Genomic DNA, 18,509 nt, shown 5'->3' with positions numbered 1-18,509 from the left:
AGGGACATGTTCCATTTCCCTACAAGTGTGTTACTTCTGTTGACAATATACGTAGCAAAATGTACACCAACTCAGCAGTTTTTACACGTACAATTCAGTGACATTGATAACATTCTCATGCTTCTTTTCTGAGTTGTCGCTCCCCCATTAGTAGAAATTTATTGCCCCCTAAGGTTAGTATCTAATATGTTGAGTTCCTATTGTCAATAACACCCATGACGACGTTGTTAGGTACCATCAAACCAGTTCTCACAGTGACCCTGTGCACATCAGAATGAAGCACTTCCGGGTCCTGTGCCAGCCTTACAATTTTCCCGTTGTCTCCTTGTTGCAGCTACTGTGTCAGTTCATCTCCAGGCCCTTCCTCCTTTTTGATGCCCCTGTACTTTACCAAGCTTGATGTCCTTCTCCAGGGACGGGTTTCTTCTGGCTACATGTCCAAAGTATGTAAGACCAAGTCTCTCCATCCTTGCCTCCAAAGAGCACTCTGTACTTTTTCCAAGACAGATCGGTTTGTCCTTTTGGCAGACCATGGTACTTCCAGTAGCTTCACCAGCACCACCACTCGAACACATCGATTCTCCTTCGGTCTTATTTAAAGTCCAATTTCCACTTGCATCTGAGGCCCTTGAAAACCCTGGCTGGGTCAGGGGCACCTTAGTCCTCAAAGTAACATCGTTGCTTTTCAATACTCTAAAAAGGTCTTGTGCAGCCGATTCATGCAATGCAATATGTTTGCTTTTTTTTAAATCTCTTTTGTTGTTGCTGTTTGATCTCTGTCCGTTTTTCATTCTTTTTCCCTATTGGTCCGGTTGTGAGGATTTTGATCTTGACACTGAGTTGTAATCCATCCTGCAGGCTGCAATCCTTGATCTCCATCAACAGCTGCTCAAGTCCTCCTCACTTTAAGCAAGCAAGGTTGTGTCATCCGTACATCTCAGCCTGTAAATAAGTTTTCCTCCAATCCCGATGTGACATTCTTTGTCCTATAACCCAGCTTTTCAGTGTTTTGTTCAGCATATTGAATAAGTATGGGGAGAGGATGCAACCCTGATACCCACCTTTCCTGGTTTTAAACCATGCAGTGTTCTCATGTTGTGTTCTCACAACTGCCTTTAACCATATACAGGTTCCACATGAGCACAGATGTGTTCTGAAATTCCCATTCATCTCAAAGCTCTCCATAGTTTGTTATGATCTACACAATCAAATGCCATTTAACAGTCAATAAAATACAAGTAAACATTCTGATATGCACTGCTTCCAGCCAAGATCCATCTGACACCAGCAATGATATCCTTTGTTTCATGTCTTCTGAATCTGGCCTGAGTCTCTGGCAGTTCTCTGTGAATGTTACTGCTACTGTTGTTGGGAACTTTAGCAGAATCTCACTTCTCTGGTTTATCAGTGACATTCTACAATTTGAGCATTCTGTTGATCACCTTTCTATGAAATGGGTGCAAACATGGATGTCTTCTAGTCAGTTGGTCAAGTAGCTATCTGTCAAATGTCCTGGCCTAGTGGATTGAATGCTGTGCTCCACCTACTTGTTGAAGCATTTCAATTGCTGCTCCATCAATTCCTAGAGCAGTGGTTCTCAACCTGTGGGGGTCGAAGGACCCTTTCACAGGGGTCTCCCGATTCATAGCAGTAGCAAAATTACAGTTACGAAGTAGCAATGAAAATAATGTTACGGTTGGGGGGTCACTACAATATGAGGAACTGTGTGAAAGGGTCGCGGCATGAGGAAGGTTGAGAACCACTGCATAGAGTCTTTTTGATTAATGCTTTCAGTGCGGTTTGGACTTTGTAAGTACCATCCGTTCTTGCTTCTGTGTTATCTCTTGAAATGATTGAATTTGGTGCAGTGACTGTATTCTTTCTGTCTTCTTTTGATACTTACTTCATCATTCCATGTTCTGCCCATAGAATTTTTCAATATCGCAACTCAGGGCTTGAACTTTTTCCTGAGTTCTTTCAGTTTAAGATCTGCTGAGCATGTTCTGCCTTTTGGTTTTCTACCTCTAGTTCTTTGTACATTTCATTATATTTCACACACATTTCATATCCTCCTTGTTCTTACTCATTCCTCTGTTGCTTCAGGTGCAGAGTCCAATTGTGCTTTAAAGGGCCACTTGTACACTTTTAAGGCCCCAGGCACTGTGCAAGGAATTCAAGGGTATAACAGGAGCGCTAATGTCATGATTAGGTCAATTACCTGTGATGTTCCATGGACACGTGACCGGAAACTTCCAAACCAACAAGCCCCAAATACTTAAGTACACTGTACGTAAGTAGCTATATGCTTTTATTGTCGTTCTTAATACATCTATCAGTTTTTGCCAGTTCTTTTCACAGATGTGCACCTACTGACAGCAATTAGAATAATCAATGCGGTTTTCTATCATTGTCTTCTTTCCACTGATAAACTTTTTTAGTCTCTATACAATACTTATCCTTATGGTTGACTTGTTTCAGTCGGCTGCTTCCACTTTTCAGCTATTCTGACCTGCTGCAATGAACAGTGTTAGTTAGGCAAGTCTCATCTTGTCTTTTTTTATATATGTAGGAGTAGACTTGCTAGATCATAGGGTAGTTCCATTTTTAGGTTGTTTGTATTTTATTGGGGTCTTGTACAACTCTTATCACAATCCATACATACATCCATTGTGTCAAGCACATTTGTATATTTGTTGCCATCTTTATTCTCAGAACATTTGCTTTCTACTTGAGCCCTTGGAATGAGCTCATTTCCCCCTCCAGCACCCCTTTCCCTCATGAACCCTTGATAATTTACAAATTATTATTTTTGTCATCTCTTACACTGTCCGACGTGTCCCTTTACCCACTTTTCAGTTGTCTATTACCCAGGGAAGAGGTTATATGTAGATCCTTGTAATCGGTTCCCCCTTTTTACTCAACCTTCCCTCCACCCTCCTGGTATCACCACTCTCACTACTGGTCCTTAAGGGTTCATCTGTCCTGGATTGCCTCTGATTCCATTTCCTATCTGTACCTACCAGTGTATATCCTCTGGTCTAGTCGGATTTGTGAGGTAGAATTGGGATAGTGATAAGTTTGGGAGGAGGAGCATTTTAAGAACTAGAGAAGAAAGTTGTATGTTTCATTGTGGCTACACTGCACCCTGACTGGCTTGTCTCCTCCCTGCAACCCAGTTGCATACAGATGGGCTTTGGATCTCCACTCCGCACTCCCCCTTATTCACAATGATATGATTTGTTGTTTGTTGCCTGTTCTTTGACACCTCGTGATCACTCAGGCTGGTTTGCTTCTTCCATGTGGGATTAGTTGCTTCTGAGCTAGATGTTTACCTTGAAGCCTTTGAGACCCTAGACACTGTATCTTTTGATAGCCAGGTACCATCAGCTTTCTTCACCACATTTGCTTAAGCATGCACTTTGCCTTCAGTGATCGTGTCGGGAAGGTGAGCATCATGGAATGCCAGTTTAATAGAAAAAAGTATTCTTGTATTGAGGGAGTACATGAGTGGAGGCCCAATGTCCTTCTGCTACCTTAATACTAGATTTAGAAATATGTGCAAATTGATCTATTTCCATATCCTCATATATAAAAATATTTACCTATGTACATGCCTTTATTTAGATCTCTATAAATGTCCTTTGCCTTCTAGCTCTTTTCTCTAGTTCCTTTTACTTTCCTCTTTTCCCACTATCATGTTCAGTCGTCATTTGGGTTTCCATAATTCCTCTTGGTTACATTATCCTTGATCAAGCCCTACCAGGCCTCCTACACCCTCCTCACCACCGATTTTGGATCACTTGTTCTCTTGTCCCTGTGTTTAACACCACTTCCTTTCACCCCACCTCCCCCTCTCTGATGTCCCGCCGGAACCGTCGGTCTTATCTAGATAGACCTGCAGAAATAATAGCATGCACAAAAACAAGACAGAGCAAAGCCAATCAACAAAAGAAAACAACAACCAAAAAAATGACCAAAAAGAAAAAGAGGGAAAAGCCTGTAAATAGCTCAAGGACTGTTTGTTGGCCTTTCGGAGTGCTTTCTGGTCAAGTTTGATGGGGTGCCATGCCCTGGCCCTAAAGTCTATTTTTGGTACTACCTCGGGACTTCCTTGCTTTGCTCCCCTTGCTGTTGTTGCACACCCTTAGTGTTTTGCTTACATGTGGTGGGGTCAGATCGGGCACAATTCCCACATTGTCTCCAGTGTTGACCACCGTAGGGCTATGGGTCAGTGAGGGATATTGTGTCTCAATAGTGGGGCTGGCCATATGGTTCTCTTTGTGCATTGGCTGCTCTGAGCAGAAATATCCTCAAGTCCTAGTGGGCCAGGATGTGCTCTACTCTCTTCCTCCCCCTTCATTTGCTCCTGTGTGCTCTGATCAGACCTGTCCCTCTCCGAGCTATAGCTTCAGTGCTGTCCTCTGAAGTCAATCCTTCTGTCCATGTAGTTGGGATTGAGGCCAGCCCCTCAGTAGCATGTCTTTTAAAAGTCTTCCCCCCCACACACTCTACGGAATTTATGGCTTTTAGATAACACGTTTTTAGATTATACATTTAGGTCCTTAGTCCATTTTAAATTTTGTTTTGTTGTTTTATGAACTTGTTATGTACGATGGATGGATCTTGCCTTTTTCTGTGTGTGCAAATCTAAGTTTCCCACCACCATTTATTAGACTCTTTGTTCACATCAAATAGACTTAGCACCTTCATAAAAAATCAGTTCACCATGGATGTGTGTTTATTTCTAAACTTTAAATTCTATTCCACTGCTCTGTGTGTCTGTTGTTTTATCAGTACCACAGTTTTGGTTACTGTATCTCTAATACATTTTATAATCAGGAAAAGTGAGTCCTGCATTGTTAATTCTCTTTTAACAGTGTTTTAACTATTTGGGGCTTCTTTACATTCCACATAACATTGAGAATTGATTCTTTTCCCATTTCTATTTAGCTGGCTATTTGAATTTTAGTTGGGATTGCGTTGAATCGATAGGTTGTTTTGAGTAATATTAACATTTCAACAATATTAAATCTTCCAGCCCAAGAAAACAGAACTTCATGCTCATTTTCCTTTACAGTCTCTGTGGTGGCGTAGTGGGTTGTGTGTTGAACTGGTGAACAAAGTCACCAGTTGAAAAGCACCAAACTGGGCCATGGGACTGACCCGTGCTTGGTTGTGTTGTGCTGACGGTCACCAAGTCTGAACCAACTCAGCCCCCGTAACAACGGGACAGACCATCAGTGGGGCTATATGGGAAGGAGAGCCTCTCGGATTGGGTCACTGCACAAGTTGTAAGGATCACTTGTACAATATATTGGGGAATGAAAAATGTTGATTGCAGCTAAAGCCTTTTAACTTTTAAGACAAATGGATTAATAAAATATTCCAAAATGCCTCTAATTTTATCATTTAAAAAATTAATCTTAGAGCAGAGTCATCATTTTTTGCTGCCTGTTGCTCACTGACTTACTGAAAACTAACAAAATTCCTCCGTGTGGCAAGTACTAATGCTGCAGACTCGAGGCTCCCATTCAGACATGGTCATCTTGGGAAAAGTAGTGTCACAGGATCCAGTAAAAGCAAAGGGAAGGCACTGGCAGGTTCGGGAATAGAAATGGGCCCAACGCTCAGTATCAGGAAGAGTACATGTGGACTGCTTTGAAAGATGAATACGAGTTAACTGCACATGATTCAAGGGGAAAGAAAGCAAGGACAAAAGTTACACCATGCATTGACAAATGACAAGCTTTGCGAGTGAAGAGTTGGGCATGATACTAGAAGTGGGAGGCTACCAAGTGATTAGATTGACAATGGACAGGGTTGGTTAAATAACAGCATTTTCCCAGGAATTGTGGATTTCCTCCTGCTTTCAATGAGGATCCCTTTAAAGAAATGGGAGTAAGAGCAAGTTTGAGTTCTTAAAAATGCATTTAATTGTGGAATAAAGTTCAGGAGGAAAATGACCTGCACCCTTTCCCCTTTATGTTGTCGACAGATTACATTTTAATATGTTGTATGCCCATTACCATGGGTTTACAATGGTCTCATGCACTAGCTTTTAAATACTAGAAAAAGAAGTTACAGCCAACCACAAGTACAATGACACACTGGTTTTTATATGGTTACTTTTTTATTATGTTTTTAGTTACTGTCTTTTCATCTCAATATAATTTTTTCATTTTTTTGCTCTTATACACTTATTTTTTAAAAAAAATTTAAATCATTGGGGCTCACACAACTCTTATCACAATCCATACATACATCAATTGAGTAAAGCACACTTATACATTCGTTGCCCTCATCATTCTCAAAATTAGCCTTCCACTTGGGTTCCTGGAATCAGCTCATTTTTTTACTCTGACATTTTAAAATATGGCACATCTACTGGCAATGAACTCTTACCTTTCATTTATTAAAGTTATCTTAATTTCTCCTTTATTCTTGAAGGACATTTAGGTAGATAATAGGATTCTGTGAGTGCACCCAATCCCCCGCCCCTTTAGGACTTTAAATTTGCCATCCCATTGCCTTCTGCACCCTTGATGTCTTAAGGGTTCCTGGTGTACAGTGCATCACTTCTTTTGCTTTGAATTTGGGCCTTGAGTTTGGCTCAAACTCAAGTACGTCTCCATGTGGATCTCTATGGCTTCATCCTAGTTGGAACTTGTTGAACTTCTTGGATGTGTATGTTCATGGCTTTCTCTTCTTGAGACTCCTATATGCTGGTAAATGATGGATTCTAGTTTCCTCAAGTTCTGCTCCTCAGACGGAATAATTTCAAGTTTGCCAATTCTGTTTGAACTCCCATTTGAAAACTAATGTTTTTCAATCATCATACTGAAAAGCTCCCAAATTTGTTTGGTTCTTTTTTGTAATTTCTATTTCATTATCGATAGCCTCATTTTGTTCAGGCATCATTTTCCTTTTTAGTCCATTGATCCCATTTGACAGTTGATAATTCCAATGAGTTTCCTTAGGATGGGTTGCCAATTTTTTTCCTGCTATTATTTATTGAATTATGTCCCTCCAAAATGTGTTGGAATTCAAACTCGTGTATCTGGCTTTTACAAGATATCAAGGATGTAGTTTTGTTTGTTGACACAATAGGTCAGACCTGAATGGTGTTGGTTTAAAGTCTCTTCTGAATTAAAACAGGTGGAGACATGGGTAGGTTGGGACAGACAGGCAGTATCTGATGTTGGCAGTCTGTAGGCCCAGGAACCCCAAGGATCACTGAGCAGAAGACAAAAGACAAAGGCGGCTCCCCCTTTCCCCAACAGCCACCCCTGAATTTGGACCTTGACCTTCCTAGATGTTAAGAAAACAAAGGTCTGTTCTTTTATTTAAATTATTTTTAAAATTTTATTTTTCAGGTCTGTTCTTTAAAGCCCGCTCTTGTAGTATTTGCTACAGCAGCAAAGAGACTAAGGTGTGAGCCATAGCCACACTTTGCTGCTTTGAATTTTTAAAATATTCTAAGAACTGGACATTTTGAGTATTGTGTTGTCACTCGAAATCTTGTTCTCTCATTCCTTGGTGATTGTGGTTTTTTACTTATTGGGGGTGTGATGGTTAGAGACTATGTCTGCTAGACACTCCTGGCTATGGGTAGGTAGGGGTGGAGCCCAACCTGATCAGCCAGATTACCGCCTAATGACACCTCCTTGTGTGACCTTTTGAATAAGAGACCAATTTCTCTTTGGTTTTTCACCTGCTGGAGCTGGATCCTGTGGCTGGTTCTGAAATTCCTGTTATTACTTGCTAATCCCAGGTGGATTCATTCGGCCGATCTCAGATTCACTTAGCTCTTCATCCACCTAGCCTGTAGCTTACCCCACTGCTTCGTCATCCTGCTCTCTGTTCGTCAGCTTCCACAGCTGAGTCAGGAGCAGCCTGACTTGAGGCCAGACTGGACTGACCTCCTACATTCATCTGTGTAAACAATTTCTCTCTATAAATCTCTGTGTATAAAGACAAACACAGACCACTGTTACTGGTTCTGCCTCTCGCAGTCACGCTTGTATGTGTGTGGTGTTTCCAACCAACTTTTGCAAACTGCATTCTTTGTGTGTGGCCACAAAAATATGTTCCTTTATTTTTGCCGTCAGCCAATGAACTGGCATTTCTTTAAAATGCTTCCAAAGCCATTTCTTTTAAATGGCTTCCAAAAGGGGACAAAAGGACTGACTGTCTTTTTGAATCCTCTAAGGCAGAAAAGCCACTTCAGCCCTTGGGGTGCAAACCACAGCTGCCCTCGATGCCAGCCCAGTGATCAAAAGCAGGAGCCTGTTTTTATAAAAGTTCTTACTTCTCACCCTGGACATGGTAACACAGTAAGCCGCAGCAGGAATGTGGACCACAGTCCACTACTGGTTCCTGTGCACCTTCGAGACAGAGACCGGTAGGCCATAAGCAGACTCATACTCACTGCAAATCTGTCAGCCTCTCCTCATCACGTGCTTCCCTAATTGCAGCAAATACTCCACTCGATTTTGAGGGTTGAGAACGGATTTGAAACAGTTCTTGCTAGTTATGTAAGTGCTTCGTTCCTAGAGCTTCCTACTCAGCCAGCTTCTCAAAATTAACTATATACATTACATAATTTAACCATAAAAAATAGAGAAGTCCATTGTTTTTGTAAACTTTTAAATTATATATTTTAATTATGGAAAAATTTAAGTGAACAATGCAAATTAAACATTCGTTTTCATTCTAGACAAGTGTTTCCTAGACATGCTAATGATGGTTGGCTTGTGGTGAATCATTATTTCATACTTGAGATGCAAACCTCTGTAAACCAGATGAAGTTTTCTTTATTGTTAACACCCGTTTGCCAAGTTAGGCCAGCTGATTTGTGCGCGGGGTGAGAGGCAGTAATGAGATACTAATTTTGAAAATTCATGACACATTGATAAAAATTAAAATTTACACAAACAAAAAAGGAGAAACTTTTAATATTGCCAGCAAATATAAAATGAATGTAATATGACAGGACAGCAAGGACTTTATACATTTATATTCGATACCTGACCATATTTTCAGTCACCATAATATCTCTCTCCAGACTTAAAAAAATAGTATGCTGATTTCTATAACAAAGCTTTTCCCCCCTATACAAAGATCAAATAATGGCCAACGAGTCACAACAGTGCAACAGGTCGGGGATAAGAAACCACACTGAACAGGTGCTGAAAATAAATACTAACTAGGAAGCGGAAAGGATAGAGCACTCTGGGGGAGTGCGTGTGGGACTTGCTTTCATTTCTGTGAGCTCTTACCCTATCTCATGAATGCTGTTTATGGAGGCAGACTGCAATCGAGGCACAGGAGCCTTAAAGACCCACCTTCAGATCATGGAGTTGAAGCAAACAAACAAAATGGAGAGTGGAGAATCCTAACTATCATTACAAAGAAAAGATCTTCCCCCTATTGCTCAACTGTGCTAATTGGGAGTTCATCAGTCAACATACTCGAGATATGATTTAAAACTTAAGAGCATATGCAAGGGGGTTTCAGAAAGTCTGGATAAATGGGATTGAAAGATGATGGGGTTTCTGAAGCCCCTTCATGTTCAGCTTATTCAGGCAGAGATGTTTGCATTTTAGCCCAAGTAGGCATATAGATTTTTAATGGAAAGCCAGTATGTGAGAGATTCCTGGCATTAAAACAGACCTTTTGTGTTGGGTAGATTGGTCAAAGCTGATGCCTCTGACAGATTTGTGAAGAAGCATGTGCTGATTACAAGCACACGTTGCAAGTGGGAGTGGTCTGTGCTGCCACAGACTGGCCCAGACCCGTTCCATGGGCAGCCAGCTCTGCCTGTGACTGAATCCAGCCATCTTGGCGAAGTGGGCTTGTTTACTGTGGTTTGGAACTGTAAAATATAAGAATTCGCAGGGGTGGGGGTGATGGGTAAAAAAGGACACCCACTAAGCGTCATTCTGGCTAGTTTGCGAAACCATGAGGCAACTCCCCATTAGATAATCTGCACCGAAAAGGTATCAAAGGCACAAGCAAGAGTGACCCGGTAAGCAGAAATCCTGATGGTCAAACAATGGATCAGTCCACAAGGCAGCTTTAATCCTCAACATGTTTTGTTTTGTCCCCCTTGAATGGGAGAAAGAGATCCTGATTCTGCTGTGATAAAAAAGCAAAAACAGAATTTTTGGTTTAAAAGAAGCCACTCAAGGATTAAAAGAGTTACTGTAAGTTAAGCAAAGAAAATTAATCTTCAAATAAGCTGATCTTATCTGGAAAACCCATCTGCCCCTTCAAGTTCAAAAATGTTTCAGTCGCTCTGTCCTGTAACCTGAGCCTGGTGGTGAAGTCACAGGTGAGAGAAAAGCATGACTGAGGAGAGAGAGACACCTTTACAGAATGTACACCACAGGAGGGTTGTGCATTGAGTCTCAGATTACAGTAAGATGCACGGGGCTTCCATGTCCACGGGATGCTGCTCAAATGGGTGTTTCCTTCCGGTCTTTACTTGGCGATGGCTTTACTTGCTCCTTGCCTGCCTTTGGCTGCTCTCTAGCTGCTTTCGTCTCGAGAGCACTTTCTCTGGTCCTCTGAGGTCCACCCCCACGCCTCTCAAGTTCCTCCTCCTCCGGGGCCTGCTGCTCAGCCTGGGCCCGCTGCAGCTGCAGCAGCCGGAGCTGCACTCGAAGTTCGATAATGGCCTCTCGTTCTTCATGGATTGCCTGATTCAAGTGATTGTTCTTTATCTTCGGGAAGAACAGAAAGGGCAGTGAGGGAACAGATGTGGGCGCAGAGGACCATCTTTGCTCTAGTGACTTCACTGATGAATGATGGTGCACGCATGCCGAGCCCCCCCCCCCCCCCCCCCCCCCGTCTAACTGTGGGGCTCAGGACTGCGGACTACTCTTGGTCAGAGGAGAAGAGACGCCTCTGGAAAAACGAGACACACCTAAAGGACAGACACACTTATCTACGTATCAAGTATTGCAGTGTCAGCATAACCAACGTAGCAGCAACCGGAAGCAATTTAAAGACAGGATAAAAACCTAGATTTGTGGGAAAAGTCAATGTTCGTTGTAAATAGGATTTAGGTCTAAACTACTCAAGCAGCAGAACACCATCGATTCTAAGTTGTATGGGCTCCGTCAGCAAATAACTACATGCAGTAGCTACTCCTGAAATTCCTGTCATCTCTATTGTGACAGACATCAATTTAGGAACCTGCTCTCCCTTGCAAATGGCTCAGCTGCAGCTCCATGTCCCAGCCTCCCTTGCAACAAGGTGGGGCTCTGACTACACAGCTGCTCCGAGGCGGAGGCCAAGCGGTGTGCTCCACTTGCACATCTTGACACTCGCAGCAGGCGATCCTAGCCCCGAGAGCAACCCTCAGAGCTGTCACTTGCAGGGCCACGTAGAAAAGCCAACACTGAAGACAACAGACCCACACCTAATATATAGTGATACCTTGGTCATCAAACTCAATTCACCCCCAAATTCGTGTTCAAACACCGAAAGCTCAAGAGTAGAACATATTTTGCCCATAAGAAATTTACATCACTAATGGAGGCTTTTAACCTTCTTGCACGTCACTGTCTCGGATGCACTATTGCCATCTGGTTTTTCCTTTATTCAAATTAACTAACTTTTCAGCCTTACCGATGGTCTGGGCTTTGTGTTTCACAGTTAATGATGTCACACCTTTTGCTACATTAGTCACTTCGGTCAGTTTTTTGCCAAAATGTTGATCATGTTCCCTTCCCCAGCCTCCCATCAGACAGGCTTAGGTTCACAGTGATTCTTTCTTAAGTCTATCGTGGGTCTTACAGTTTTCCTTCTTAGCTCCCTTTGGAGTCATGGTTTCAATGTTTTACACAAACAAACAAAAAAAACCCAAAAAAGGCAGAAGGACTAATGTTCTAACGCACTAACACAATACTGGATGTCGTCTGAGAGAGAATGGTGCTGTAGACTGAAGCAGACAGGCCTCAGGATTCACTCAGCACCTACACCTTTTTTCAAGTCTGATCTTCAGTTTGACTGTGGAACAGTTAAAGATTTTTTTTTAACTTTGCTGTGGAAAGTTTGAGCTTAGAGCCATTGGACAATCAAGGTATACTGTATGACAGCCTGTGCCAATTACACAATGCAAAATAAATGCAGAACCTGCTGTACACGTGATCAGACACAACTCCATTCCTGGATACCCCCCCTCGGGCAGTCCTTGCACTATAAGTGTCTTGATCGAGAGCCTCGCTGGGGCGCCACTTGGGATTTCTGGGGGTGACTTCTGGAACGTGGATTTCTAGTTCTCTGCTCACTGTGATGTTTTGGATTACCCAGAAAATTGATTCAATTATAACAGTAAACCTGAATGAGGGAGACAGAGCTTTTCTTGTTTTCTCAGATTCCTTTCCAAGAAAAGAATGTATTCTTCCAGCCCATAGGCAAAACATCTGGAGAAAAGATCTTACTTGGGATGATTCTGATCAAGATAATTGAAATGTTTTCTTTCTTTCACTCTGCAGCTGTCTCCTAGCTGCCCCTTACTGCACTCACACGCATCTGCCTCTTAGGAATTTGATTGCCTCAAAGAAAACTTTGTCCTCACGATCCATAGAGATGGAAACAGCCCTTTCCTTCTTCTCATAGCACAGCTTTTTCTGTTCATCATTTCCAGGATCAGGCTCTTCAAACTAGCACAGCTAAGTTAATCTCCAGGTTTGGTTTGTGTGATAAACTGAAGTGACGAAGGGGCACTCTCTCTGCACAGAGCCTGAGGAGCGTCTAGAGAGACCCGCGTGCCTTCAGCTGGGCCGCTTTGTGCTCGCTCTCCCTTTCTGCTGACTGAGGAAAATAACCCTCTGATGGAAAGCAAGTCGTTTCTAGACCTTTGAGGCATCAGTGTGCTTTGTGGTTACTCCCACCTCCCCACAAACTCACTTCCAACTCTTCATTCTGTCGTTGTAAATCTTCAAGAATGATTTGCAGCTCCTCCTCATCCTCGCTCTCACTCTCACTCTCCGAGGAATACTCCTCCGTCTCACTTCGACCATGCTGCTGGCGACTGAAAGGTGAGAGACCCGTTACGGCTTGACAACTGGGAGAGGTAGGTACAGAACCTACTGAGTTTCACCAGCCTTTTACATTGAGCAGGGCTGTGAGTCTACTTCACATTAACAGCCTTCTTGAGACTTTAGAAATAAAGATGTTCAATTTCAGAAGCCTAATTCTTTTTTATGAAAGGCTGAAAATTGAAAAATTGCACGTATAACTTAAACATTCTTGGAAACTTTAGAATGCTTGGCTCTCCTTTACCTCTGAATTTCGGCAATCTCTGCTCTGAGGCGCTCTATCTCTTCTTTCTCTGAGGCAATCTGCCGCCGCAGAAACTGCTCCGTGGCTAGAAGCTCCTCCTGCTCGGTCAGGATCTCATTCTCCTGAAATGATGATCACAGGTGAAGATATCCTGAGTTTCCATCTAGAAAATGCTACTTCTTTCTGGCCTCTAATGTTGCTGTGAATTCCTTAACCCTGTTATACAATGTTTGAGGAACTAGATTAATGTGAAAGGTTGTTTTTATTTATTTATTTTCAGTCTCTGTGGAGACCGTCAAAAATTGCCAATGCCGACTATTTTCCAAGTCGTCACGGCGGGGTATTGGGAAAAGTTTTCAATTAGCAATAATCGTGCCTCGGGTAAACCTCATCGGCTACGATGTTGCCACTGCACAGGGCTTGTGAAAGGTTATTATACTGCACAACATCCTGTCTCTTGAGGGTGAGAGACTTCTGTGAGAAGAGATAAACTAAGCAGTTGTGTGAGGAAAATGACTCGGCTTTTCTTAAAACATACAATTAAAAAAATGAAATAACTCCTCCATTCTGTGTAAGGATAGTGTCTTCATCCTGCAAAGGATCTCAGCAAGAACAGCACGTTAGAGACAAAGTCAGTTTTCCCTCCACATTAACCTGCCTTGGCTTTCCAGTTCTTCCTAATTGCCTTCCATCGCTCAGGGTCACAGTGGAGAAGAAGGACCCAGGAGGTAAGCCAGCTAGTCGCAGCAACACCTTTCAAAGGGGGACTAAGTGAAGGACTCAGACAGTCTTCCTCACCGCAAGACGCCATTCTTCCTCAGCCCATGTCCCCAGAGATAATATTAAAACAGCAAATATTCTCTTGTGATAATCATCTCTACACATTATGCCACCAATCTTATGAAAAGAATTGGGGGGGGGGGACACTATCTACACACGATCTAGCCTTTCCAACCGAGAGGAAAAAAGACAAGGAAATACAAGTGAGAGAGGGGAATTAAGAATTTAAGGCTATGCACTACGGGGGATGACACTGGAGACACACTGCAGGAAGAGTGCCCGACCTGACCCTAAGGGCATGCAACAGAACAGCAAGGGGAGCAGAGCAATGAGGTCCCCAGGGAATACCAAACATAGACTGTGGGTCCAGGGTGTGGGGCCCCATCAGACAACAGGAAAACACTCCTAAGGTCAAAGACTTTGAACTATTTATAGGCTTTTCTTTTGTTGTTGTTATTGGAGTTGTTTTATTTTCTGTTGTTCCTTTGTTTTGCTCAGTCTTCTGTCTGTGCATATTATTATCTCTGAATGTCTTGTCTAGATAAGATAGGAAGGATAAACAAGCCAGAGGAGAAAACAAAGGGATGGTTGGGGGGTTGGGGGAGCGGGAGAGGGGAAGGTGGGTGTTAATAAACCCAAGGACAAGGGAACAACAAGTGACTGAAAATCAATGGCGAGGAGGGTGTAGCAGGTCTGGTAGGGCGTGATCAAGGGCAATGTAACCAAGAGGAATTACTGAAACCCAAATGAAGACAACAGGAAAGTAAAAGGAAATAGAGGGAAGAACTAGGAGGCAAAGGGCATTTACAGATATCTAAATACAGGCATGTACATATGTAAATAAATTTACATATGATGATGGGAAAATAGATCTATGTGCATATATTTATAGATCTAATAGTAGGTAGCAGATGAACACTGTGCCTCCACTCAAGTACTCCCTCAATGCAAGAACACTTTGTTCTATTAAACTGGCATTCCATGATGCTCACCTTCCCAACAAGATCACTGAAGACAAAGGGCATGCATATGCAAATGTGGAGAAAGCTGATGGTGCCTGGTTATCAAAAGATACAGTGTCTGGGGTGCTAAAGGCTTGAAGATAAATAAGCAGCCATCTAGCTGAGAAGCAACAAAGCCCACATGGAAGAAGCACACCAGCCTGTGTGATCATGAGGTGTCGACAGGATCAGGTATCAAAGACCCAGAACAAAATATCATGTCAATGTGAATGGTGGGGGGTGGGATGGGGAGTGCAGAGTAAAGGCCCAAAGCCCATCTGTAGGCAATTGGACATCCTCTTAAAGAAGGGTCTCGGGGAGGAGACGAACCAGTTGGTGCAGTGTAGCAACGATGAAACATACAACTTTCCTCTAGTTCCTTAATGCTTCCCCCCCACCCCCACTATCATGACCCCAATTCTACCTTACAAATCTGGCTAGACCAGAATATGTACATCGGTACAGATAAGAGCTGTAAACACGGAGAATCCAGGACAGATACACTTGTCAGGACATTGAGAATGGCCATACCAAGAGGGTAAGGACAAGGTAGGGGGAGAAAGGGGGAACCAATCACAATGACCTATCTATAACCCGCCCCCCCCAGGGGGATGGACAACAGATAAAGGGGTAAAGGGAGACAGTGGACAGTGCAAGACATGGAAAAATAATAAAAATTTATAAATTATCAAGGGTTCATGAGAGAGGGAGGGACGGGAAAATGAGGAGCTGATACCAAGGGCTCAAGTAGTAAGAAAATGTTTTGAAAATGATGATGGCAACAAATGTGCTTGACAGAATGGATGTATGTGTGGATTGTGGTAAGAGTTGTACGAGCCCCCAATAAAATGATGAAAAAAAGAATGTAAGGCTATGAAGATGAGGCATTACATAGAAAGGACATTTCTTCTCGGTATGACAGGTAATGAAGCATGTGTGGTCAACCTAGAAAATACCATGACCAAGTTCTGAAGTAAATGTCTTTCTTAAAGCCAATCATACTTTCGAGTCTTTCTCAGAGATGCAAGGGGCAGTGTTTCTCCGGTGTTTTAAAACACATGCTTTTCCGTTTCCTTGGTATACCTACTAGAGATAACATGCTAAAAATACATCAGTCTGAAAATTCTAGAGTAAAGACATAATTGTTCTCCCTTTTCAGAATGAAAGCATTCATTATGTGCCTGCTAGGCAAAGCAACGGCTCTTTCAGAAGTAACCGAAAAGGATCTAATCTTGTAGGGCTGTCAGCACATCACATCCATGAACTTCAAGAAGTTCACAAAAACATTCTCCTTAAGCTTTTTTTCCCCCCTTAAACTATGAGAAAGTTGACTTGATCAATTCCAAAGGAGAGAAATGAGCTCATTTTCAGTTCTATGCCTGGAATAAAGTAGCACGCAATAGCTATTTGTTGAACCAATGAACTATTAATAAAGATCATGCAACTCCAACAATTGAATTCTACCTACAAAGAATAAAATCAAAATATCGTAAAGGATAACACTTCAAAACAACAATTAACTAAAATCCTGTGATAGCTAGGTTTAGTGTCAATTCGGCTGGGACAGAATGCTCAGTGGCTAGGCAGTTGAGGCCTTCGCCATACTGTAACCTAACAATGGAACCCCACGATGGCATCTCCGGATGAGAAGGTAAGTAGCTGTGGGAGGCTTAGCGAGGCGTGCTGTCCTCCTAATCAGGTCCCACTCGGAATGCAACTGGAAGAAAGCTTCATTGGGAACGCGCCTTACTTGTATGTAAGCAGACTTGGGGAAGGCTGGTCTCCTCGCTAGCCTGGGTCCTACATCTGTCTCCTCAACTTCCAGTTCCTTGAACCTAAGCCACTGGCTCACCAGACTGGCTACCAAACCCTGGTGCTATCAGTGGCCTGCCACACTGCCCGCTAACGTTGGCTTCATTCGCCTCTGCAGCCACAAGCCTCACCCACTTCTTCTACCAAACCCACTTGTTGCTGGGCTGGTCAGTTCCAGCAGGATCCCATGGACTTGAGCCAGGCTGGACTTACTGCTTCCATGACTGTGAGCTACTTTCTTGATAGGAATTTCCTTTTCTAAGGGACACTGGTTTTCCTTCTCTAGAGAACCCAGCCTCGTTTCAGGATGCCAAGCTTTGTGACCTTAGCCACAGATTTTAAAAGAATGACGAATAATCTGAAAATGACGGAAAATGCCTCTCACATGACCTGCTGTAACTAAATGTCATGAACTAAAGCAAACAGCCTACTTAACTAAAGGAGAGTAAATTAAGCAAAGTAGCCAGAACAGTGTCCAATGAGGAGTAATTACTTAGTATGTGATAGTCTCTTCTCTAATCACCTAACATTTGAAAAACCCAACAAAAAAGCAGGGTCAAAAACAATACAAACCAAATGGGGAAGCATGTAAACAAATGACAAAAATGACTGATTCCATTAAATTGATTCCAGCTCGGTGCAGCTCTGCAGAATAGGCTGTAAATCTTTACGAGACAGACTTTTCTTCTGTGGAGCAGCTGGTGGGTTCGAACTGCCACGCTTTAGGCACTGCTTAACTGATACACTCCCAGGGCTCCTCCACAATAGGCACTGTCCCTCGAAAACTTCTAAATCATCTTATAATTTTGGGCGTAACGGTACTATGCCTCTGTAGTTTAGGTAAGGAGCTCTGGTAATACAGTGGACTACATAATATACTGCTCACGGCGAGGCCAGTGGTTGGAACACATCAGCATTCTGTGGGAGAAAGATGAGATGATGCATCTACCATCTCAGAAATCAAAAGGGCAGGGACGGTTCTGCCCTGTACAAGAGGATGGCTATGAGTCAGAACTGACTCAATGGCAGTGAGTTTGTTTCTGGGTAGTTTAGCTTCTCAAATTATAATGTTAAAGTTAAGAAAGAAAGCAGGCTACCTGGGCAAGGAGGATATTTATAACTTCTTCATTTTCATTCATTTCTTCTTTGGAAACATCCTCTTTTGAAAGACTGGCTATTTCTTGTGCAATCTTGGTTTCACACTCCTGTCAAGAAGCAAATGAAAGAACTGTTCAGCCGTGATATAACACGCCTTCAGTACTCCACCCAGCTGTATAGAAGATTTTCATTTTCTTAACTGAAAAAGGAATATACGTGCATCAACAGGTTTCATAAAAGGATAAACAGATAACCAACAGCCTGGGGGGGAAATTTTTTCTCATTGACAAACAAGGGAATAATCTCAAACTTTTACAGGAAATACCAACATGTCAATAAGAAAAAGAAAAATAATCCAATTGAAAACCAGAAGACTTGATCGGTCAGTGTAAGATATGACAAAATAATTTATAAATGATCAAGGGTTCATGAAGGAGGGGCAGCATGGAGGGAGGGGAAAAATGAAGAGCTGATGCCAAGGGCTCAAGTAGAAAGCAAATGTTTTGAGAAAGATGAGGGCAACAG

At 42.5% G+C, this 18,509-nt stretch overlaps 1 protein-coding gene and 1 non-coding gene across 3 annotated transcripts in view; both read right to left on the bottom strand.

Moving 5' to 3' along the window:
• Positions 1–8,629: 8,629 nt before the first annotated feature.
• The window catches only part of RALBP1 (ralA binding protein 1), an 85,166-nt gene continuing 75,286 nt past the window's right edge, over positions 8,630–18,509 (bottom strand). For both annotated transcript variants that reach the window (XM_075533036.1, XM_075533037.1), the window contains 4 exons: positions 17,984–18,091; positions 13,294–13,415; positions 12,919–13,042; positions 8,630–10,724 (listed from right to left, as the gene is read on the bottom strand). In XM_075533036.1, the coding sequence (XP_075389151.1) occupies positions 10,458–10,724; positions 12,919–13,042; positions 13,294–13,415; positions 17,984–18,091 (621 nt within the window). In that variant the 3' untranslated portion in view covers positions 8,630–10,457. The remainder of the gene's footprint in view (positions 10,725–12,918; positions 13,043–13,293; positions 13,416–17,983; positions 18,092–18,509) is intronic.
• LOC142428264 (U4 spliceosomal RNA) lies at positions 13,574–13,714 on the bottom strand. The gene has a single exon (XR_012780191.1). It is a non-coding gene; the product is annotated as a U4 spliceosomal RNA (small nuclear RNA).

Source organism: Tenrec ecaudatus, chromosome 15, assembly GCF_050624435.1.
Source record: "Tenrec ecaudatus isolate mTenEca1 chromosome 15, mTenEca1.hap1, whole genome shotgun sequence".
Taxonomy (NCBI): Eukaryota; Metazoa; Chordata; class Mammalia; order Afrosoricida; family Tenrecidae; genus Tenrec; species Tenrec ecaudatus.
The sequence above is the reverse complement of the archived record's forward strand: the minus strand, read 5'-3'. Positions and strand labels throughout refer to the sequence as shown.